This window comes from Numenius arquata, chromosome 3 (assembly GCF_964106895.1).
Source record: "Numenius arquata chromosome 3, bNumArq3.hap1.1, whole genome shotgun sequence".
NCBI classification, from domain to species: Eukaryota; Metazoa; Chordata; class Aves; order Charadriiformes; family Scolopacidae; genus Numenius; species Numenius arquata.
In genome coordinates, this window is record NC_133578.1 from 22,295,243 (window position 1) to 22,321,022 (window position 25,780).

Consider the following 25,780-nt stretch of genomic DNA (forward strand, 5'->3'; position numbering starts at 1 on the left):
AGTTGAAAAAACATTTTTGACAAACACTTTCCAGATTACTGGGGTGACACATATTTATCTTAATATCTCACAATGTGACTTTTTCTGCTTCTTTTTAGAAATATATATTCTGCTCTCCTCATCACAATTACTGTACAATTCCTAAGAATGATTCTCACCTGAACCATCAGTTTTCTGTTTATAGATCATGTCTTTACTTGTGTCTGAAAAAAAAATGGTGTCATCCTGAGCAGAGAAGTCAATTCCAACAAAGTATGAAGGGCTCCCTGTTACAGGTATGATCACGTCTTCCTGGGTGGAAAGATTAAATGGGATCCCCCGCACTGCCAGCTGGGATGAAAACAGCAGGAACTGCTGCACAGCTACAAAAGAAAAGAACAGACACAGTCTTTACTTATTCACAAGGTGAGACAATTGAGCATTAATTAACCATAAAGTTTTATTTTCCTTTGACAACACTAATAGCCTGGCAATAGAAAAAGGAAGAATGAGAAAATAGGAATTTAAATACATACAGACCTAAAAACTGAAGAAGAAAAACAAAACCTAACCCAGAATATTAGGTGATGCGGTCAGGTATTTCTCTTACATTGTTACTGTGGTCCTAATACACCTTTTCAGAAAACATTATCCCTACGGAAGCAGAAGTCACCTTTTGTGCTCACCTTTTCACAATCGCCTATAAAAAAAATAACTCACAGGCTTTGGGGAGCGACCATATAACCAGATCATATCTGAGGTAGCCAGATAAATGCATGGCCAAATAGTAAAACTATAGCAAACATATCCGGCTTAATTTGCCAATAGATACACATGGTAAAACTCCCATCAGTGACAATTCTGCACTCAAACAGGAAGCAGCAGATTGTTGATGGAAGCTCACAGCTCCAAAACTGAATCACTTATTCTTGCCATATGTGTTCAAAGGGGGAAGACCAACCTTAAAGGTTGGACCAGATGATCCTTGACATCCCTTCCAACCTGGCATTCTACAATTCTACGATAATCTGCACATTACTGCACAGGAAAGCAGGCTTATGTGTTCAAAGTAATGCAAAATCTGCAAATTAGCAAGTACTTACACTTAATTTCAGGATTAAGAGTTTAATTGTACAGCTGTCTACACATATTCCATATCTAACTCCATTAAAATGTTTATAAAATGTGGTAAGTCTAAGTTGTTGTGGCTTGAAATGAACATCGGCAGAAATGATTACATTTAAAGCTGTCAACAGGAGTTGTGATAGAGAAACATGAAGTCCTTGGCATACTGAACCAACAGGGCTATTGAAGAGAGGAAGGATGCCCTAGAAATAACTCCAAAGCTAATGGAATAGTGCTATTTCCAACAATCATAAGGCATTTTCTTACCAACACAATGTCGTCCATCTACGTGTAGATCAAAACCCAGTATACATCTACAGCGGTAACCTAGTCCATCATTATCTGTTTTGTGGCTGAGAACACAGATCTGTTCGCATCCCCCATTATTACTTCCACAAGGATTTCTTACTGGAATATAATACAGATAGGATTATAATTTCATCTATTAACCTAATGGCTTCATTACCTTAATTTATTGTGGCTATTGAAAAAAAAAATTCTGAAAAATCATGTGGACTCTCTGGGAATTACATCATATGGAAAACATAGGCCCTGGAATGCATGGAAATCACATCAGAGCTAACTGGCATTCAAGATACTCAGCTCTGTACAGAGATACTTAGCACACAGTGTTGAGGTCATAATCTGGGCTATAGTTTTCTGCATATAGATCTACTCCAGAATTATATCTCACAGAATTCATTCCCACTGGTAGCCTTTCCCAACTGCACCCTCATTTCAGTGTTGAGGAAAAAAATTCCCAAACACCAATACTGCTCATAAGCACAAGCTTGACTCTTTGAAATACCAATACATTTGATAAACCCCTCAACTCCTAAATGTTGCGTTTGACAGTTCATTACCTACAGGAGCTGGATGATACCACTGTGTGATAAAAACCAGTCCAGTTTTACAACACAAATTTATGTATCACAATTATTAGTTCTTTACAGCAAACTAACAGCATCTCATGATTTTTACCAACTTTTGGTAAGATAGTTCCAAACCTCCCTTAGTAATCTACTTACTGTCTTACCGAATGGCTGCCTGGCAGCATGGTAAACTGTCACTCCATAAGGTCTCAGTGAAGACTGGTAGATCACTTGAGGGTTAGATTCCGAAAATTTGTTAGCTTTCACCACTGCCATTTTGGTCCAATCAGTAAAATAAACATTGTGTTCAAATAAAGTGATTCCATATGGATGAGGAATCAGTGAGCCTCCATGTGCTATTGTTCTCCTGTTACAAAGATAGTTTTTAAATGATTTACAAAATATTATTTAGAAAATAACAGAGGAAAGGATACAGGATTATTAATTCATTCACTGGCTTTTGCTTCTACACAGAAGCTGCCAAAGTACAAATAGAAAAGACCAAATGAACTGAAGAGATGAAGCTAAACGTACAGGGTATGTAAACATAAAAGCTAGAGCACTGAAAACAGAGCAATCAAAAGTGTTAGCAATTACCAAGTAACACAGTGTGTAAAGATGACAACTCAAAAACGTAGGAAAAATTCATAATTACTGAGAGAAAATTAGAAAAAGAGGCCAAACATGAAATCAAAGACATCTGTAGCAATTTTAAATAGTCAAGAAACCTTGAATGTAAAAAATTCAAGTGGTAACAGCCACTGACCAAAACCAAAATCCTATGTAAGAAAAAAACCAAAACCCCACAAACAAACGAACAAAAAACCCCCACAGCTTTCTTTGGCTTGAACTAATCACCCAATTGTATCTATTCAATGCAAGATATTGTGATAATATTTTTCTGGATAAATATTAGGAGATAAAGAGAGACACTGAAGTCCTCACACAATACATAACAATAACACTACAATATTATTTTCATGAAGTTATGAAGGAAGGTCTACAAAATCAGATTCATTGCACAGCTCTCCTCTAACAGTTTCCCAGGTGATTTAAGTTCATGCTGTAGGCATGCAAGATGTGATACAAGTGGACAGTAAACTGTATTTTAACATCCTTTACAGATTATGCCATTACCTCTTGCACAACATCTACAAGAGTTTTGGAGTTGCTGTGAGTCATAAGTTTTTATCTCCAAAACCGAAAACACATTCTTGTCTTACTAAATTCTGATAAAGGAGCAAAGATACCAGCATTACTAATATAATTTTGTAAGTGAAAAAATACATTGAACAGTAAGTCTGTCAAATGAGCAGAGGACTGTTTTTCAAGTGACTATGTAGGAGGTATGCTAAAGGAGACAATTTTTTTTTTTTTACAGAGACTAATCACAGATGCAGAGATAAACTTAAGGACTCCTTTCTTGCATGCTGTGATATAGTTTCCCCAGCATCACAACAGGGTGAGTGATGACTTAATTTCTGACAGCAAAGATTTATAAAATGTAAGAAGAGCACTTAATATCCATTACACAAGGTGGTGCTTTGGAGTGGAATATTTCAAATAGATTCATTCATGAAAAAGATGCAAAGAAATGATGATGGAAGACAACGTATATAATTCAAAAATAATAAAAAGTAAATGCTATAAAAATGTGTGCTGTAGTGGTGAACTATAGAAAATGTACATTATAAAAGAAGTGCAGTAGGTATTCAAGGCAAAAAAAGGACAAAGAATAATGGAAGAATTAAGGATTATCTAGAAGTAACATCACAACAGAGATATCAAGGTGCATCACATTCATGTTGTAATTTTCATCCTTTGCGTATCTCATTTTGTTAGACAAATCTTTCTTTGAACTAGATACAAAATAATTAGTGTATCTGTAACCTCCAAGGAATAATATTTCTCCTACCTTTGAAGCCCATCATAAGTTACAGTCTCAATGTAGTCAAAGCGGCTGTCAACCCAGTAAAGTCTCTTTGATACAATATCCAGAGTTATTCCAGCAGGCCAGCCTAATTTTGTTTTTATCAAATCCTGACGGTTTGTGCCATCCATGAAGGCCCTTTCCACTTTAGGATCACCAGACAGACTATCCCAGTCTGAGAAAAACAAATAACTATAAAGGAAAAAAACCAAAAGAGTCCCATGTTTCCTTGAGATTTTACAAAAAAAAAAAAAAATTTTTACATGGAATTTAAAACCAGCACCCTTTCTGGACAGAGCTTGATTCTCAGCCAGCATACTACAACAACACACTTCATACCTCCTGCATTTTCTTTATATCTAGAAACACGCATTTACCCAAAAGACTTCAGAAATACTGAGTTTCCTTAGTAAAATACAGAGTTAAGTGTACTGCCAGAAATAAAACAGTGACAAAGAGATGCACCATGACAGCAGCATCCATCACTACAAGTTGCATGAAATTCCTCTTTCCATTCTCTGAGGATCCAAGTTTTCATGGCTCACATTTTTGAAGCCTGTTGGGTTGGGAGACACTAACTTCCCTGGCTTCGCTCTACCACTTTATTTCAGATAGTAGGAGGTCTGTGGGTGGTATCCCAACAGAAATCTTTCACAGTAACTTCTATTCTTATGCAGGCCAGTCCCACAGTTCCCATATTTTCAGAGCTGCTCATCCACATGCAACTCTAGCCAAAAAACAGATTATGCACATTGGGAATAAAAGCAGTGCACAGCCCTCCCATAACAATTTAAGGTGTAGAATAGATTAGGACAGACTGTAAATGTTTAAAACATTTTATATCTGATTCTAAAGTGACAACCCTAGCTATTTCTTAGTTCTCCTCTGTTTGCATGGGAATAAAGGAATTTCTGACATCTTATATCAATACCTGACAAGTATCACTTACCCAACAGTTGGATCAAGTGCTATTCCTCTAGGATTTCCCAGATTTTCAGCAATAAGAGTCACACGGTTTTTTCCATCCAAGTTAACCATATCTATTCTGTTCACACTGGTCTCAACCACATACAGTTTATTGTTAACCCAATCCACTGCTAGATTTTCAGGTGTGTCAACTGAAACATTTAAAACTTCTTGGAAATCAGAGCCATCAATACTAATAGAAAAAACCTGAAAACAATACAAATATTGTCAATGCCCACATGATGTTTTGCTAATCACAAGACGCATGGCACTTGTCCTTTATCATCACATTGGGTACAGATCCACAATTGGCCACTAGATACAGCCAAGTTGTATTCCTTAACTTAGGGGTTTTGCCAAAACTTGGAAAACAATGCAAAAACTACAGGAAGCTTGCCTTCAACTGGCACTTCTGCAAAATACACAAGGTAACAGACTAAAACAGCCTTATGCTTTAGCAAATATGACAAATTGCTGGATTAGAAAAAAAAAAAAAAATAACCACAGATGAGGAAGGTGCATCTTGCTTTCCTGCAATCTAGCAAAGCCCAGCATTTTCATTAATTGAAAACAAATGAATATGCTTTAGCAAAGCTCTCATCAGTGACCAGAAACAAGAGGGGGAGCTCTTACTGCACTAACCACTAAGGAGAAATTGCAAAGTGAAGAAAGAAAGGGAAATCTCTCCATCCGGACAGGAAGGAGAAGGCTCAGCTTTGCTCCTGGTCTCCTTCGTTTAAGGCTACTTTTAACAGCATTGTACTCAAGAAGAAATAGTGCTGTTATCTTACAAGCAAGCTCAGAGCTACACGAAGCAAACAGCATAAACACAATAATTTTATATATGCAGTAATCATGTGATTATAACACTGGATACTATGAAAAGCTGGGAATCATTATCCCTTTTTTGGAACAACAGCATGAGGTTTGGAATCTATTTAAATGAAAATACAGATTACCACCAGTAAATATACACAAGAAAAATAAGAGCTGAAATAGCCGTATCATTTTAAATATTCTTCAGGTGCAGGTAACAATAATCAAGCAAACCATTTAACTGTCTATTCTGTTCTTTGGAAACCTTGTTGATAGAAGAGCTTATGTGCATTAGGATATCAGACAGTATGCTAAATGAGATAAAGATGACGCAGAACACAACCCACAATTTTTTGCTTTAGTTTACATCTTAATCTTAAAAAAATCAAAAAACAATAACCAAAAAAATCCCCTAATAATACATTTATTTTAAGACATCAGGTGGAAATATGCATCATATAAGAAAATTATTAATGTCATTGTTTTCATCTGGGTGTTCTAAGTAGGAGTTAATTGGATTAATTAATCCTAATTAATTAATTAGGATTTAACTATATTGGGGCAGATGAAAAGGCAGTGCTGGCCATCTGCGGTGTGCAGTGAAAAAACACATATATCTTTTGTTTGTACCTTTTACAGAGATAGCATAAATCACCTGTCTCATGAAAGTTCAGATTTGACCCTGACTTAATTCAGCCATTGTCAATGCAATTGCAAGAATGGGAACCCACTGCAGTGAAAATAAAAATGCCAGAATTGCAAACAAGTCAAAAATTGTGCACACAAATCCTGTCCTACTTGACAGCCATGCAGTGTGTTTTCCAGCAGAACCAAGGTGGCACTGTAGTAGAAACTATAGGTTACAGCTTATGTGTAGATTCAGAATAACAATGGTGACACCAAATTGATCCACACATGGTGTCAGGAGGCAGGCCATGGATTCTCCTTCACTCTGCATGACAATCAACATGGGGATGAAGATCGTTAAGGTTCAGCATTTGACCTAGGACTTTTTTTTGTTTCAGTGAGTTATGCACAGAGAAAAAGAACAAGGGTGAAGTCCAACTTTCACAAGGGTCTCCACACTGTTTTTTAAAATTACTGTTTTACTGTATCTTGAAGCTAAAATATTTCCTCTTCAAAAAAAAAAAAGTAACAAAATATTGGCTCATTACACAAAATACTGTCAATATTTGTTATCCAAGCTCAATTACAGTGCCATTTGAAGTATATGAAGAAATCTGATTTTTATCATCTTGGAAGCCACACAGCTTTTACATTTTAAATGATCATGTTTCAAAAAATTACCAAGAAAAATTTGTTCAGTTTTGAAAGAATGTCTACTATTTCTCTTAATTAGTTTTTTGGACTCCATCTCAAGTAAAATTAAAAGTTGCTCAAGACATTCCCATATAATAGGATTCTTTGTTTAATATGTCACATGTAATAGTATAGCTTGAAAAACGTGGTCATTAACATAAAACATTTCAAGGAGCTTTTTTGTTAGAAAACAAAAATACAGCCAGGTTCTGCTCTCAAAAATGAAAGCCTATCAACACATTCTCCCTCATGCAGTTCTCTACTTCCACATACACAAAAATATATTCTTCTTGAAATTTCTACCCACCTTATCTTGCACTGTATCAGTCCAAAAGATTCTACGCAGGTAAAAGTGAAAGTCCACTCCAACTGCAACCCCACGATTCTGTGACTGCACCAAAGTACGAAAACTTCTTCCGTGAAGATCTCCGATCAGTAAATCACGGCCGTTGGAAAAAATAATTGATGGAACACCAGCTGAAAGCAGGGGCGACAAATATATGACTACTCTGCAGGCAAGCTATTTTGCAAAGGGGCATTGAAATATATACATACTGGTTCATACACACTGGACATCAAGGTTTAAATAGAGGCTCAGCCTACAATCTGTATAAATGTTTCTATGTGCGTACTAACTTATTTTTAAATTGCCTTTGGTTTCTAGACTTGGAGCAAAACAGGCAGGAATATGTATTTAAAGCCCTACCAGGTAAAACTTTTACAAAACCCTTGTGCACCTAAACTCCAAAAGACTATTTCTACTCTTCAATTTCCTTGCTTTCACTCCCTTAATCGAAGTATAAATTTTCTTAAGATTTTTCTGGTACATGAGATCCAGATATTCCTTGATTCTAGCAGGCAGGCCACATTTCTTCTATTTTTATGTACTGCTCTATTCTATCCACCTTCTTTGTTCTCTCATCTCATCAGAAAATCTTTGCTGTATCTTACAATAGAAGAGAAATTCCAGCAAGTCTTTGAAGGAAAGCTCACTATCAAAGTAGATGCCTGTTGAAAGGTTTGGTGTATGTCTGACGAACATATTTAAGTTCAAAACCTATTCACCCTACACATAAAACCCTCCCCAATTAAAGCAAAACTTAATCCAGGGAAACTGATTTAAAGCAGGTATGAAATTTCCCCATTAATAAGATAGAGAATCAACACTTTACAAACAATTCACTGGCCCAAACGTCACACTAATTTGAATGGAAAACTTCTTGCAAAAGATACAGAATTTTTCTGGAAGCAGAACAATCTTTCCTAGTGCTGGCATATGCATGCTTTAATACAGTCAAGCATACTTCATTAGCTCAAAAAATGCCCTATTTTTTGAGGACATACTTAGAAAATTGCAAGATGATGACTGGTCTGCAGGCATGGCTGAAGGAAGAAGGGGGGAGGTACTGGGCAGTTCATGCTTTTCTAAGAAGCAAGACTGCTAATCAGCTATGCCAAGCAGGGACTCAATTCCCACTGGGTTCCTGCGGGCAGGAGCACCTGCCTCACACAAAAGCCTGTTAGGCTATTACATCTCCACAAAGAAGGGCTTCCCAGGGCCTGCTTTCAGAATAGAGCAGGATGTGAACAACCAGGAGCAGCTGTCTACTGTTCCTGGGGAACCACACTCTGTGTGAGGCAAGCATTCTTGTAGAGTTCAGACTCTGGGACACTAGAAGCCAGGAGCATGGTTTCTCTCCCAGGCAACTGTTTGAGCTCACCATTCAACAAAATCATCTTCTTGCACGGCACAGTCCTTCTAGAGAAAGTGAGGTTTATTTCTGAGGTTTCCCGCCAAGTTCCACAGAGAGCAGGTCAGGACACTGCCTCCCACAGGAGCACAATTTGGTCTATTAAGGAGGCCTCTGGCAACGACCTCCCAGTTCTGCGGAAGTCAGGAATGCTGAGAAAGTGCTAGAGCCCAGAAGACATTGTTTTAAGGAGAAGCAGGCCTGATGAGGCAGTCAGCTTCTCAGATACAGTCTCTTGATATTTGCTGATGTTCTGGATGCTGTCCTGACCTTAAGTCCCTAAGGCCAGAGTTAAGTTAAAATCAAACACAATTGTATGGCATAGCCATGCAAACTGTCCCATTTTATCTAGCCCTATCTGTTAGTCCAACGAGAGCAAGAGACTTGCACTACTGGACACTAACCTGAAGTGTTGGCCCGGCAATGCCGATGATGCTCTAGGAAATAACCTTCCACACAGTGGCACTGGTGATGTCCCACACGATCTTCACACAGCTGGTCACAGACACCCCACATTTTGCAGTCATCAAAATCTGTCAAGTGAATAAGGCATATTTATAAACAATGCTGTGTATAAAATGGATGTCATTATATTTGGGAAGCTGCAAGTTTGTCTTCTCTGCCTGCTTTATATCTGTTTGCAAGTGTGGCATGGGAAAAGAAGTTTTATATGTTTTTCCACAAAAGTTTAAATTTTCTCTTTCTGGATTACAAAAACAATCAATGTTTGCTGACCAGGACCTACCTGTGCCACTGCTCCCGCCCCCCCAAAAATCCACATGTCAGAAGAAGAGGGAAAATCATTGGAAGGGTTGTCATTGTCTAGTTTCCTCTATACAGAATATGTCTATGTAGAAATCTTCCTGCAACAGATTCACTTTGCTAACACTATAGTTTCATTCTTCTGGCCTTAAACCAATAACATTTATTTAAACTAAGATCTGGAATGATACAGTACTGAATGTGAACCGTTCCCCCATGACAAGTCTTGCTCCCACTATAAATATATGACTAGATTTTGGCAAATCAAAATACATTGACTCAGATTTACAAGACAGAACCACATAGCTAGGTTTACAGGGCAGTCAAACAAAAGACTCACTGGGACTGCACCATGTTTGCAAATGTGTCCTTCATGTATTTCCCACATAACAGTGAACGTATGAAGTAAATCTTGTGCCTAGAGTCAGTGCATTGATTCCTCCTCTCCATTAAGAGCAACCATGCTGTCATTGCAGCTCATACAGCCCTAGGCCACCCAGTATTCTTGAAAATACAGAAATATCATTAGAGACTGAGCACCTGGCATGCTTTTAATAGCACTAATGCCATGGCTTGGGTTGAAAACCCATAACAGATATTTACCCAGTTTCTTTTATTAGGCAGTACTAAACTTCATGATTCTGAAGTTACTCCATTTCCAGTGACTAAGATAAATCATTTGTATTACCAGGGGTTTGTGCTACCAAGTTACAGCAGCTATAGAATAGAAATGCAACACCAAAATACCTCACTTACTTTTACACTCTTGCAAATATTCTTCATTTTCATGTAAATAATGTATATACTGAAATGTCATAGGAGATACAGCCATTTCATAGTGCAAATACAAAGCACCCTTTTCATTTTAAAGAACAGTGTTCTACTGTCTTCATATACAACCACTTTCAAAAAGTACTAAACACTTCAATATCATTAACTGTTTTTCCAGGCATACACCACCAGAGATCCCTGGAGTAGAAAAAAACTCTCTCCATCTAACCACTAAAACACCTGTAAAAAACTTTGATAATAAAACAGCCATCCAAGAGTAAATCTCTTTAAATAGAATCTTGCTCTCACTATGTTGTTAACAGTCTCATTGAAAGAGATCTTTATGATCTCTTGTACAATATGCTGCCATTGTACTACTCAGATTTTTATTCTTTTGCTGACTCTTGAGATTTTTCTATTTGCTAGTACATCCACCCATTTAGAACTTACTCACCTTCCTGGAATCCAATGAGCTGTGAGAAGATACTAGATATCTGCAACCCCTGTACTTCACTTACCAATACAAGTACGACTGTCATTGCTACTTATTGTATATCCTGCAGGGCAATAACACATCCCTCCTGATGGAGAAGAATGACAGCGATACTGGCAACTCAGAGCAGCACATTGTGATATGTCTAAAAAGGAAATAGTTCAGAAATACAATTACACATATTGCCAGTAGAACAGCTTTTTGCCTTACAAACAGTTACAAAGCTATAGTCTTTTCTATGAGGAGTCTACAATTTCAAGAACAGCTTCTTAAAACAAATCTGCACAAGAAATTACATCTAAAGTTCCACAAAATCAAATATGCTTACAAACATGCAGGCAAGGAAATGGAAGATACAAGATAAGTTACTGTTTATAATAGGTTTTCAGAACAGAGTTAAAGGATAAACATCAATCTTCTATGAACCACCACGGGTAAGTGTCATGTAAAAAGCTGTACAGAGGAAGCCATCTGCAACACACCATACCTTTGTCTGGTTCCACAAGACCTACTTGTGAACAGCACATCCTCAAGCTCCATCTATCGGCACATAACCTCATAATTTATTCTTTTATGCAGAAAAAAAAAATGTACTACATTATATTAAGAAGAATATGTATATTACTCTAATAAATTAGAATATATTGGCTGGGTTGTGTCTATGGAGAAACTCCATCCTTTTCTTCTCTCTTTCTTCATTTTTCCTTCACCATTTCTCCCTTTCCTTGTACTACTACCTAACAAACTATTCAGTGATAGGTGATCAAATCAGATTTTAAACGACTTGCTGACTTCCACCTCCCTCTTTTTCATCTTCCTTTTCCTCAATTTCTTCTGTTAAAGTCCTTGCTTTGCAGCCCACATCTGATGTTCCTACTAAACTGCTCAGCAAAGCAAGAGATGCTTTTTTACAATAAGGTTTTATTTCCTATTATTTTTTCTGCCCTCCTATTCCAAAAGGCATGATTTTATTAATAGGAATTTTCCTCTCCCTAGAAATTAAAAATGTAAAATACCTTGGTCCTGATTCTCAGATGGAATCAACGTTCATAAGAGTGAAATTAACAGGAACTATGCGTGTTCATTGTCTCCAACAAAGAAAATCCAGTATACCGCTAACTGAAGAACCAGACATCCCAAATGAAAAGATATTTTTGAAAACTCTAATCTAAGCAATTTAGCCAAGGCTCAGGATACACTAACTCAGTCCTGTGTTCTGATCAGTACACAACATTTCTTCTTATACAAAGGGGAAAACACAGACATTTAAACAAAAAGGGCATATAGCACACCTTTCCCTGCCTTCTTGAACACATTTTAGGATATGGACGGTGCGTTAAAATCCTTATTATGTAAAGGATACGTAAACTTCATGTACAGGTTTACAAAAGGAATGGTCTGTTCACAGCATATGTGTCTGGTTTAGATCATCTAGTCAAAACCGTGTCAACAAAAATGGTGAGCTTCCAAAATTTCAGTGTCATTTTGGAGACAGAAGGTGAATGTAAAATCACATCAGGGCAGATGTTTCTGCGATTCTGTGTACGCTTTTGATTCTAATACATACTGCAATGTCTGCCTGCAGTGATATTGGTTTCATCTTCTCCAGCAGGGCAGTCTGCAGCCCCATCGCATACTTTCCCGATTGGAATGCAATGCCCTGACCCAGGGCAGGCCCACTCTCCTGGGTAGCATTCATGGTGACCACTTTCTATGGAAAAGAAAAACAACAACAATTGAGAAGTATGTTTCAAATAGTACTTAGAATTTCTTCCCTAACAGATGCTTCCCAAAGCATCTCTATCCTTCATTATTCAGTTTCTGGTTCTTGCACACAGCTCGGAAAGACTATAAAAGAAACATCATTTATACTTCCTTGTTATGTTTTCTTTTACCTTCAAAGTACAATGCAAACTATACTTGTGCAGAAACATAAATCCTTTTTGTTTTCTGTGTTGTTAGAAATAGTAAAACCATTTAGCTTTAGACTAGGTGGTGCAGCAGAAATGGAATTATAGTTTTGTGGTTCTAAAACATGCAAAGGCTGTCTGCATAAAGAGAATAATGGTCATCACAGAAAAGGCCAATGAAAGAGGAAAAAGCCCACATTTTCATTCACTACAATTTCTGTTTCTTGCAAGACAAATCTTGGCAGGAACTGAGTTATTTTCATTTTCAACCAATTGATTTTGGTTATTAGGAGCTTCATGTTATTTAATAGACAACCTTAAAAACCTCCACAGGAAAAAAAAAAAAACACAAAAGATGTAAGAGAAGAGAAGATGTAAAAGAAAGAAAAAAAGATGTTGCTATACGCTAGACTTAGTTTGCATCACACTCAGTATCACAGCAATAACTCTCACACACACCCCAATAAAAAATACTGCATAAGTAAAAAAAAAAAAAAAGAAACAGGTGAAGATGGAATTCTAAGGTTTTCACAGAATTAGAATGGATTCAGAACATCTTGATTGGTCAAAATTTCACAGAAGTAGTTTAGTGAGGTCTTCCTTGGAAAATGTCATCATTACAAGTTAGCATTAGTATATACCGCATCCTCTTTCGTCTTCATTATCTTCACAATCATCATCTCCATCACATATCCAGCTTTGATGAATGCAACGGCCACTTGGGCAAGTGAAAAAGTTGCCTCTGCAAGTTGCGTAAGCTAAAGAAAGAAACATGAGAAAAATCAAACTCTAAGTGACTAAAAGGTTAGAAGTAGTAATATTGTCTTGTAAATGAATAGTCATTTATAATCACTCCTGAAAAACTGAACAAGTTCCGTATTTTGTATATATTGTAAAACCAGAGCAAACCAGCAGTGTTTATGTACAAACTTTATTTTAGCTTACTCTAGTTCTTTAAAGAAATTAAAGGGAAGGCTAAATTTCTCAATTAATTGTTCAACTAGATGCAGAGAACCTTATTAACAAGGTTCCTGAAGGTGGACATGACAAGAAGATGATACTCAAGACATCAGGAGGGAAAAATATTTGATGCCTTGTACTCAGAGAAACAGAATTAAAAAACCAATTAACATTTTTTTCAAAGCCCTCCATGGTTGGGAAGCATTCCCTGCTAAGAGATCAGAAACATCTGTGGGTCCTCCAAAGGACAGGCATTGCCAAAGACACTAAAGAGAAATATTTGGGGGGGGTGGAATCATACTGGTGGGAGGTCCTTGGTAGGACAGAGAAACTAAATGTCAACATGTGGCCTTCCTGCAATGCAGAATATAAAACTAACTTACATCCTATAATCAATGGGGGACCTTTATAAATAAGTGATAACTCTACAGCCATGATTCTGGCTGGAGATGCAATACTTTGGAATACCCTGATCATAAAGAAAAGAATAAGCAAGAAGTGTCCAGAAATAGAACAGTCCGTTAAAGACCTTACATGAACATCTGAAGGACAACTATCTGTTCAGTTATCTGTAAAGTTGAACATTATAGTCACTAGGAATATTTCTAGAAGATCCATTCCATCTATCAGAAAGCAAAAATGCAAAAAAGAGCCAAACAATTTTGGACAAAAAAACAATAGCATGCTGTATCTAACTGAGATTTCAGACTGAAGGAATTACCTTTGGGTCATGCTGAATTGACAAAAATGACAACAACATGAAGAAGTTAAGCTGCATATATTAAGAAGCAAACTGTCACTGACTCCAGCAAATTCAAATAGTAACCACACACCAGGAACCTAACAGCAAAGACAACCTGAAAAAAATTTATCAAAGTAGCACTGCAAATTTCATCTTTCCGTACCAAAAAGTCCTTGTAGAACAATGGCAGCTTTTGATGGCTGTACAGGCAAGCAATCTACTTACTGCTATCTGCTTGAACAAGTTATTAGTAAAACAGTTAAAGAAAGTGGGGAAAAAAAAAAAACAAAACACAAACAAAAAACATCATACTGCAAGAGTTTTCATCGCTCCTATCTCCACAGTCATCATCATGGTCACAGATAAAGGCTCGTGGGATGCATTCTCCACTAGCACACTGAAACTGCGTACTGGTACATCCATGTGCTGAAAGACATTTTAGCACAGAAAGACATGAAGAAAATCTGTCAGAAAACTACAGTCTTTAACTTGAAAAGAGGGTCTATAAAGCATATTTGTTTGGGATCACTCTGCATGTGGTACTTACTGCAGTTAGCTTCATCGGAAGAATCTCTGCAATCAACTTTGCCATCACATCGCTGGCTTGCATTAAAACATGCTCCATTCACACATGATAATTGTTCGCATCTTGGGTAGTCTACAATAAGAAATTCTTCAGTATTAGCATGAATGTTAGACTATGGAGTATAATGAGTCGTATATATATATCCAGGGTCAACAGAATATCTTGATTTATAGGAAAACAAAAAAGGAGTACACAACTACAACCAGATATTTAAGAATATCCTCTAGATGGATGCTACAAAACCTCACAAGAAGCAAGGGAAAAATTAGATGCTCTTCCACACCCTGTAAAGATTTGCAACCCAAACAGTTTACAATATGCTAGAAAACAACACAACACAAAAGGAGAGCAAGCAGTGAACGTTTATTTTATTCACTTGTACCTCAGTTTTACACTCTATTGATCTTAAAAGAAGTGTTTAGGTAGAAAAGGAGTTCCTGAAATTTACGGTTCCTAGATCCTCTTAGAATGTCATGAGTTCTCAAACTCAGAAACTTCAGGTTCTTATGGTTTTGTTTTAATTAAGCCAAAGATGTTGAACTTCCAAGTCCATGGTAAACTTCAGGACCTTTGTTTTTTATTACTTGTTTTCCCCTTCCCAAACCAAAAAATATTCTGCAGAATGAATGATTTTTCAGTTTCTTGCTGTTATATAGATGACCTACAGGCCAACACAAGGGATTATTTCAAACAACTTAAAACCAATTCTGAAAATACTTCTGCATACAAGCAGCCAGCGAGTTTAGTGGAACTATCCAACTAATAAAGCATGTACATGTGCTAGAGTTGAGCAGGAAAATATGAACCCAGTTTAGCTCATTGCTGTGTAGGCAAAAGTACACTTACCTCAGGCAAATGGCAAAATAATTAGCAAATAATTACTACTTTTAGATTATTGAGATTTATTGAACCTTTGCCTTTATATGGAAATACAGGTAGATAAAAGAACTCAAGAAACAAAATAGCCAAATTTCATTTTGCACCTTTTAGATATTCCATTTGAATTCTTAACCCATTTTACTTCCATACTAGTTAATAAAGCAGATAGAGTGGGCTCTCACTTCGGCACATTTTCATTCATACTCTTGGAATTCAAAACATGGATTATAGAATTACTCAAGCAGAACTCAGAAAAGCTGCAATTTTTCCAGTCAATGGCAAACTATTTTGCTTGTTTCTTCCATTATATATATCATCACATTCCCACTAAACTTCAGTCACCTGGCTTATGTGATTTTAACTGTTTTTATTATGAAAGTATAAACAACTGTGTTGATGTCCACTACAAGTCTAGCCAGACTATCCTCCCTGATTGATTCATTTACGTTTTGTTCATTTTTACTGCAATTAAAGTCCACAACTGGCAGGTAAGGACAGGTGGTGGAGTCTCCATCTCTAGGACGTTCAAAACCCACCTGGACATGTTCCTGTGCAACCTGCTCTAGGTGGACCTGCTCTGGCAGGGGGGTTGGACTAGATGATCTCCAGAGGTCCCTTCCAACCCCACATCATTCTGTGGTTCTGTGAACCACAGTATGTGCCTAATCAGAGAATGGCAGTTGCAGATTATCAGGGTTCCAGGTACAGCATTCCTGCCTGTGGCCTTCTGGTGCTAGTTCCCAGACCTTCCATTCCAAAAGCCTGCACTGACAATGCCAACACACGCCCTAAACATGATTAGCATCCTTTCATCCTATTCTCAATCAGACAAACTCTCTTGTAACACAGACTTCTCATCCATTTCTTGCTTGCATTAAGCTCATGAACAACTCATAAAGCTTTGGAAATAACATAGATTCTGAAGTCTTAACTCTGCCTGCAGAAAGAAAGAAAGGCCTGACCTGGGCCTACGTTTTATGCTCACTGTGGAATCAATCCTTCTTCCCTGTCTGGAAGCAGAGAAGCCATCACAGGGAGGAACCGTCAGGAGTACTACAGCATAGTAGGAAATAACTATGGCAGTACAAGAGTACTGTAAATATAATGGGGCACATAAAAAGAACGAAAGGTATTTGTTTTGTAACTGCGCTGAAGTGGGAAAGCTTTTAAGGGTATTTATAATGGACAGCTTTGTAATTTTTCTCATCTTTCTTCATGTCCCACAGAAATACCTCAGGTGATGTTCCAAACTGTTTCTAATGGACTGAATGCCAAACAAATAGGAAGTTGAACCCACACCCACTGCCTTGCACTGCTTGTTTCTTCAAGAATGCCCAGGAAAACTGGGCCAGTAATAAGATTTTTCTCAAGCTTATATTAAACTCCCTTAGAGGAACGGAGACTTTGTCAAAGTTTTCTCTCCTGCAGCAAGCCTGAAGAAGTCCTCAACCTAGAAAAACCTTTATTTATTATAGTATATAATCTATATAATGCAAATCATTATAAAAATACCAAGCAGGGCAATAAGTAAAGGCGTTTTGAAGACACTTCAAAATACACATTCTGACTACATTGGTGGTTTACTGGAATGTGAACAAGTACTTTTTTTTCCTTATTTTCTTTTCAGATCTGTTTGGTATACAGATTCTTTACTTTAGCTGTAGTTGCAGAAGCACAAACATTCTTTGAAAAGTCTGCCAGACATTAATTTAACTTTTAAACTCTGTACAGGTAATCCCATTCCCAACCACCTAAAGATCAAGTTTAGTAAGTTATATTTCTGATCACAGTTTTCTCACTGATCTGAAAGATATTTTTCACTGTTATGCATTGTACATTACACTCTCTGTACTTTATAGCATATTATTTTAATAAAATGGTTTTAATTGTTTGGGGCATGAATCCTCATGAATAATGGCAAACTTCAGTTAATACTGAATTCTTCAGTATTAGCATGAATGTTAGACTATGGAGTATAATGAGTTGTATATATATATCCAGGGTCAACAGAATATCTTGATTTATAGGAAAACAAAAAAGGAGTACACCAAAGGCTATAGCTAATGCACAGTAGGGTTCAGGAGCATCTGTGCCATCAGGACAGTTCCACAGTAGCTGGGATAACCATCCACCCTGTTATGGGAGGAGAAGTAGCAAAGATACAAGAATCAAGCAAGAAATGTTGGCTTCTGTGAAGGCCAAGCACTGTGCTACACTTTCCAACAGCTTCTAGCTAAGGCCCCTGTGAAAATCGCACACATGGCATTGTGCTTGTGGTGGACTATGTTGAGAAAATGAAGGAAGCCAAAGCAGAACTTCACAAAAACACTAGGATATCTGAAAATGAAGGAGTGCCCGTCCTTGCAGTTGTGATCACTAGGAAAAGATCTGTTCTTTTCAATTTTCTGTAATTAGCCAAAGGTTCTTGGGAAGAAAAGATAAAGGCAACATGCTATTGTTGGAGGGTCTTCACAATTAAAAGCAAGGTGAAAGAAAACAGTGTTTATATTTTTCTGTCCCTCCACTTTTTTCTCCTGATCCCATATTTCATAGTGATCACACTTCCTAGAAGTAAACAGGGGGAAATACAGCTACATTCATTCAAGTGCTCAGGAAGAAAGGGACCTCCTCTTTCTCTCACTATCCTCTCAGGCATCTCTTTTTCTTAGCCAAAATACTTCTCCATAATCTGTCTCCTTATGGTATGCCAGCACTTCAGTTGCAAAACAGAAAAGACTGGCAAATGACAGATGAGGCACCTTGCTCCTTGTAACCCACAAACTGTTTTGGGGTAACAGTTTCAAACATATTTAAACAGCATGTTTCAATGTACACATGGAAGACACTTAAGGTATGTCACAGGAATTACTAAACCTACATTATTTTGCTCTCTGCCTAACACTTTCGTTCTGCAAGCTGGAAATAAATCCATATAAAAACAGTAACAGGAAACAGTTGCAACAAAGTATTTGATTCAGCAGAGACTGATTTCTGTCACACAGTCAGGAAGTTTAACTTTCTGTAACCCTAACCCATGTCACAAAAAGGAGAAAGAAACAAAAGGGGCAATTTCCTACTTCCAAGTGTCATTCTTTTATTGCAACAACATTTCAAAACATTTTACAAAATAAAATTAATTAAAACCCTTTGATTCACTGCCATGAGTCACCACCTCACAGTGGGCAAATCATTGTCCAGACAGCTCATAGCCTATCAGAAACACCAGGAGGAGGACTTACCCCAAGCCCAAGAGTCCTATGAGCTACATGATACCAGGTGGTGTTCATAGCAGAGATGCTTTGAGAGCTGGCAGACTGACCAGACCCTCATTCCTGGCTTTAATTCCCGATTTTAATCCCTCCCGCTCTAGTCTTCGGGTGCCTTCCTTTTACCTTGCTCCAGTTTTGCTTCTTCCCTGTCCCAAACTTTCCCTGGTGGAGATATTTCCTTCAGCCTGAACTTCTGCCTTGTCCTGTAGCTGTTACGTGTAATCTGTCCAAGATCAAGAACATTAGCCTCTGACCATGGCCCTTTTCTTCCTTCTTGGACTACAACACTTATGATCTCTTCAGTTCTTGGTCTTTGTTCACTTTCACCCTGATCTCTGCAAATTCATCCCAGACCTGGCTGCCCACTTCCTGACCACAACAGCTATTTAGCATAGCAAACAAGAGGCAGGAATCAACAGGTTAGACAGCTGACCCATGGCAGCAACTCAACATCAAAATTAGAATCAAAAATGCAGAGTTTCTAGGCCTGCAGTCAACCCATCAGCCTCAAAGAACACATCTTTAAAACATTTCCCCTTTCTCCCTCATGGCCTCAGCGCAGTGCTCAGCTGCCAGAAGGTTATTCTGTCAGTCAGAGCAAAGCAGAAAGGACATGGCTGGGATTTTCATTTTTCAACTACGAAGCTGAGGCAGGAGAGAGAATTCTACCTTTAATTGAAAGAAATAAAGTATGTAACACAGAAAAAATGATACCAGTATTGGCTGCTTACTCCCAAAAAGTATTTGCTCCCCCAAATAGTCTGCCATTTCTTTCTACATTTCTAAAGTTTTAAAATGAAAGTATTTGCTAGCTGCTGACTATTAAAAAAGCTGGGAAAACAGTCTGATACATATAGAATATATTAATAATATATATATGAATATATATATGTGAATATATATAAAAAGAATATAAAAAACCCCACAATTTTATGAAATTAAAACAGCTTCAATGCACTAATTACGTGACCCGTAGCTCAAACATTGTTCTGATGTTTATCTTAGCCTCTGCATGGATAGTTTTCCCTTGCTGTTAATCCCATTAGCAGTAAAACGGACTAAGGCTTTGAATTCCTTTGTTCTATTTTTTTACATGTTTAATTGCTGAGTTACTTCATATTTGTGGCATTTTGCATTTCACTAGTTTCTTAAATAAGGTAACTTATCCAGCAACAAAAACTTTACCTTTTTCCAATCTAAATCTGCTTCCAGACAGATCAGTGAGTGCAAGGCATAAGTAAATAGACATGATAAGTTTGCATTTTGTTAGGCTCCGTGAAATAACATATTCAATTCTAAATTTTTTTTTCTTTCATTGTTCATGGGTGTTTCATTTTTACTTATTAAATCTTTTAGTGTAAATTAAATAAGGGAAAAATAATGACAAAGGAAAAGGCCAAGACAGTGATATTCCTCTTATATCTGTTTATATCAGATAGTGCAGAAAAAGAAATAGATGAAACAGTGGGAAAAATTAATAGCATTCAATTCAAAGCAAGTATTAAAATCTGCTTTAAAACAATAAAATCTAACATTTAAACTAATCCTTACTGTATAGTGAATCATAAAAATCACCAAATTATTAATTTTATCTTATGGTTTTGTTTAAATTCCCAGGCTTTGCAAAGACAGACAGGCAATAGAATTAACTAGCCTTTCTCGAAGGGTCTTGTCATTCTGTTTCTTGATTCTCCTGTCTCCAGCACCACCGCATTTCTTTAAACTTGTCCAACACTCCTACTTTCAATGTTCCAAGTCACAGTCATTCTTCTGTCTTAGACGGACTGTCAACACATATTCTAATAAACCAGAGTAGAGGCTGTTGAATGATATGAGGCAGTCCCTCTCCCTGGGGCTAAATATGCTGCTGTCACAACAGTCATGGGGCCTACTGGCTGATGCAGCAAAGCCTGGGTTTCCCACACAGCAGTAGAGCGCTGCTGTTAAGGTACCTAGAGACTCCTTTCCTAACTGCCATTTTAATTTACTAAGTTGAGAATGCTAAACATGAAATAAAATGTGCACTTCAATTTTCAAACACTACAGTGGCTTCTAGTCTGAAGAAAGAACTGTGAATATTGTCTTTAGGACTCCACTCCCAACCTGCCACAGATTTACTGCATTAAACCAATCACACCATTTCATCTGGATGTTCCACACTGTATTCAATGACTGCTCAAAGATTTCTCAGAGACGCTGAGCAGTTCCTTGTTTATAATTCACAGATAATGCATTTTTTAAACAAATATAATTTGTTCAGGATTTTTTTAATGTGTCATAGATTTGCCAAATTAAGTTACCAATCTCTTTTCTTCCTCTAAATTTTAAGAGGAAAAAATACCAAGATACAGAAGATATTCTTCCAGTAATGCTATAGGGTACTTTGGATCTTGGCTTTTAGCCATTTGTGTTGGTGACTTCAGAATTGGCTGTGGGTCTATCACACGGAAAAGTTCCAAGCTGGTTGTTCCAGCAACCCTTTATTCCGTGGTACCATATAGTTCTAAATCACCTTTCATCCATGTACATTTTAGCCACTTGTGAGTCAGGGATAAAAAGCACTCGCAGCTGGCTGACCATGTAATATGCTGGTTTTCCCTTACACAGCACGTGCATATACCCTTTTTTCCTCTAACTGCAGCCATTAACAACATTTGTTTTTGTCCCGGTTTGAAGTAAAACTGAACCAATTTTCTGTTCTGTAACTTTACATCCTAGCTGGGCCTCCTCTAACTCTCTGAAATTAACGGCATATTGTGGAGAAAACCGCTCGTTCTCAGAATGATAAGCCCAATGTTTGTGCTCCATGCCAAGGAATGGTATGCAGAGAGGCCCTTGCTTATACTTATTGCTATAACAACCAAGGTCAGCCCATTTCATTATTTGCCCCCTTAGGGGGTCAGAAACGGAAAAAACGTAGAGGGGTCACATCTGTAGGGAGGAGTGGACAGGACAGGTGACCCAAACCTGACCAACTGGGGTATTCCATCCCATCTGCCCCATGCTCAGTATAAAAGCTTAGGGATCAAAGGGTCAGCCCCCTTCCTGAGATGGCCGACGTCCAGAGAGGACTCTGTCTGTTCATCTGCCTTTGATCCCGATCCATGTGTTCCTGACTCCAGAGCTGGAATCCAGTTCCCATCTGTCGCTGAGTCCAGTCTGGGACTTCCCCAGTGCCTGCTGGTGATGTGACTGTCATCCTGGGAGCTTGGTATGGTTTTGTATATATTGTATTTATTTCATTATTTTCTTCTTTATTTTTATTTTAATATTAATTCTTCATTAAAGTAGTTTAGTTCATTCTAAACTTCTAAATCTCCTTATCTCTTTCTCTTCCTCTCTCCTCTTTTGGGGTGGGAGGGGGAGGGAAGGGCCATCTGTCAGTCTGGTTTTGGTAAATTTGGCCGAAACCAGAACAGTTTTCTTGCTTCTTTATCTATTCTTTAGCCTCTTCCCCCACCTCCTGCCCTGGGTCTGGTTCCGAGCGAAGTTTACAGTTATGTCTTTTTCCCAAAGGCACACTAAGTTCTAGCAGCTGGAATAACAGTTCATATGTTACATGTCACTCATGACATGTGTAAAGTTTTTCCTTAATACTAACAATGAACAGACACACTGCTACACACTGTTGTGTAGGTATTAGGCAAAAACACCTCTGGAAAATGTGGCCTCTATTCTGTGGCCAGCTGTCCTTTCCATCAGTATTCAACCTAGGCCAGGATTCAGGGAGGCAGTCACCAGACAGTCAGGCAGTCTCAACTCTGGGGAAGTTAGACTGAAAAAAACCTACTTGTCCATCTGCATTTTGTTGGCACAATATAAACAGCTTATCTGAATACAATATGACCCAATGCCGCTTCAACTCCACAAGAATCATAGAATGGTTCAGGTTGGAAAGGACCTTAAAGATCATCAAGTTCCAACCCCCCCGCCATGGGCAGGGACACCTCCCACCAGATCAGGTTGCTCCAAATCCCATCCAGTCTGCTCTGGAACAGCTCCAGGGATGAGGCATCCACAACTTCCCTGGGCAACCTGTTCTAGTGTCTCACCACCCTCACAGTAAAGAATTTCTTCTTCCTAATATCTAATCTAAATCTCCCCTCTTTCAGTTTAAAACCGTTCCCCCTCGTCCTATCACTGCACTTCCTGATAAAGAGTTCCTCCTCATCTCTCCTGCAGGCCCCCTTTAGGTACGGAAGGCTGCTATAAGATCTCCCCCGAGCCTTCTCTTCTCCAGGCTGAACAACCCCAACCCTCTCAGCCTGTCCTCATAGCATAGGTACTCCAGCCTCCAGTTGGGGTCTCACCAGAGCAGAGGGGCAGAATCACCTCCCTTGACCTGCTGGCCACACTTCTTTTGATGCAGCCCAGGATGCGGTTGGCTTTCTGGACTACCAGCGTACATTGCCGGCTAGTGTAGAGCTTCTTGTCCACCAACACCCCCAAGTCCTTCTCCCCAGGGCTGTTCTCAAGCCATTCTCCACCCAACCTGCATTTGTGCCTGGGATTGCCACGACCCAGGTGCAGGATCTTGCACTTGGCCTGGTTGAACTTCATGAGGTTCTCCCGGGCCCATCTCTCAAGCCAGGTCCCTCTGGATGGCATCCTTTCCCTCCAGCGTGTTGACCACACCACACAGCTTGGTGTCATCAGCAAACTTGCTGAGGGTGCACTCAATCCCACTGTCTGTGTCTCAGACAAAGACGATAAACAGCACTGGTCCCAGTACTGACCCCTGAGGAATGCCACTTGTCTAGAATACAAATGTTTTTGAAAGAGTCAAAGTCCCTCAAAGAAGTGTTTTGGGGTCAAATTCTGCTTTTCTATACAGGTTATAGTTACCACTGATTTCATTAGGAGTATGCAAAAAGAAAAAATTGGCAAAGTTAGCTCTGAGTGTTCCAAGGCTTTAAGCCTTTTAAACATGGTTGCTTTTTTCCAATGCAATATTAATTATCTGTCAGGCAATGACAAACAAGAAGCCCTGATCCTATGGTAGCAGTTTGCATTCGAGTTCTGCAATAATGGATCTGTATCAGAACATCAGCTCTAATACATGAAAGAATCTGAAATGAAACTCCTGTAACAAGAAGCATATTGTGGTCATCCTGTCCATCAACAAGCCCTTTAATCTTACAAATTTATTAAAATGCCACAAAAAAGATGAGATGAAACCAGATCTAATGCTAAGAGTTAAGACTCACGGCATGCTCTTTCATCTGTTCCATCAGTGCAGTCCTTTACTCGATCGCACCAGTATGCGCTCGGGATACACTGTCCATTTGAACACGTGAACTGCTGACTTGAGCACGTCCTTCCCGCTGAAAGAAACAGGCACTCAATCAGTCTTTCAATCAATCAAGATTTTTTATGCAGAAAGATATTTTCCCTCTTCCTCTTTAACTACTCCATCCTTCTCGCAAATATTATCTTAAGTCTTTCTCCCCCCGTACCTTTGTGTACTCGTGGAGATTAAAGAACACTTGACAAGCACATGGCAGATAACATAGCTCTATGAGGCCTTCTCTAGCCTGCAAGGTCACTGCTTTTCTCCACTGAAGGGGTTGACCTCTAGGTTAAAAATTACCTCCTGATAACAGTTCTGCCTAAAAGATTACTTTACCAATTCTCACTGTTTTAAAGTTTTCTCTATTATTTTGTTTACTGGGTCAAAATTTGTCAGAAACTGTAATTTGTTTGGTCAACTATCATGCCACAATGTAAACATAGCTGGCACGGCTTTCTAATACAGCAAGTGCCTCAACAGTCAGGAATATTTTACATTCATAACTAATAGAGGATCAAGAATTATTAAGTCTCTTCTCCTGACAGCTGTGTCAGTGAAAAGCAACCACTTAAAACTGTACAATTCCACTTTGATTCTACCACAGCTAAGTTAAGCTCTCTGTACTACTTAGGCAAATTAACCAGATCTGTGAAGATATAGCTGAAGGGAAAAATTACTGCTAACTTCTCTTCCCTCTGCCACCTGCACATTTGTTACTCTCAAACTCATGCACTATCTCAATGCTGTCTCAGTATATACACTGGCATCTGGTCTGCTGCTTTACAGGAGCTCTCTATTCCTTTTTCTGTCAACAGTGTTCCCAAATTAAGATCAGCTACTGGGATACTAGTGTCATGAGGGAAAACAAGAGCAAGACACTAAAATAAAACAAACTTGTTTTAATTCTGCATGTGTGACTTTCAGAATTGTCAGCCATTTTTCTCAGGAAAAATTTTTAACATTTCAAGAAGGAGAAGCTCCTCCAGGATTCCCAAGCACAAAGTCTAAAAGTCTCTTTAGAAGAACAAGGACAAATAGCAGGAGACGGCTCAAAAACAGCAGCAGCAGCACAGTGCCACTGGATAGTTACTAGCACTCGTGATTAACCAGTACATGGAAAACCACGTTACAGTGACCCAGTTCAAAAGTCAACTTGGAGTTGTTGCTCATTCTGCATTTTGTACCTACAGATTCCTTAGTTAAAACATAACCTGCAATTGTGCTGACACCTTCTCAGAGGAAGAGGGGAGCAAAAGGCAGTTAACCTTAGTTCCAATTTTTCCCTCCTCGGCGGGAGCAAACATCAAGATATAAAAGCACAAACCAAGTCTGTGAGCAAAATTCTTCTAAAACATAAAC

General features: G+C 38.3%; 1 protein-coding gene across 1 annotated transcript in view; it reads right to left on the reverse strand.

Moving 5' to 3' along the window:
• LRP2 (LDL receptor related protein 2) overlaps nt 1-25,780 on the reverse strand; it is a 128,028-nt gene that overhangs the window by 81,263 nt on the left and 20,985 nt on the right. The window contains exons 4-16 of the mRNA XM_074145954.1: nt 24,339-24,455; nt 14,945-15,055; nt 14,710-14,823; nt 13,337-13,453; nt 12,353-12,496; nt 10,811-10,930; nt 9,164-9,292; nt 7,316-7,485; nt 4,856-5,079; nt 3,892-4,098; nt 2,141-2,343; nt 1,372-1,512; nt 159-362 (exon numbers count right to left, since the gene is read on the reverse strand). Coding sequence (XP_074002055.1) covers nt 159-362; nt 1,372-1,512; nt 2,141-2,343; nt 3,892-4,098; nt 4,856-5,079; nt 7,316-7,485; nt 9,164-9,292; nt 10,811-10,930; nt 12,353-12,496; nt 13,337-13,453; nt 14,710-14,823; nt 14,945-15,055; nt 24,339-24,455 — 2,001 coding nt within the window. The remainder of the gene's footprint in view (nt 1-158; nt 363-1,371; nt 1,513-2,140; nt 2,344-3,891; nt 4,099-4,855; nt 5,080-7,315; nt 7,486-9,163; nt 9,293-10,810; nt 10,931-12,352; nt 12,497-13,336; nt 13,454-14,709; nt 14,824-14,944; nt 15,056-24,338; nt 24,456-25,780) is intronic.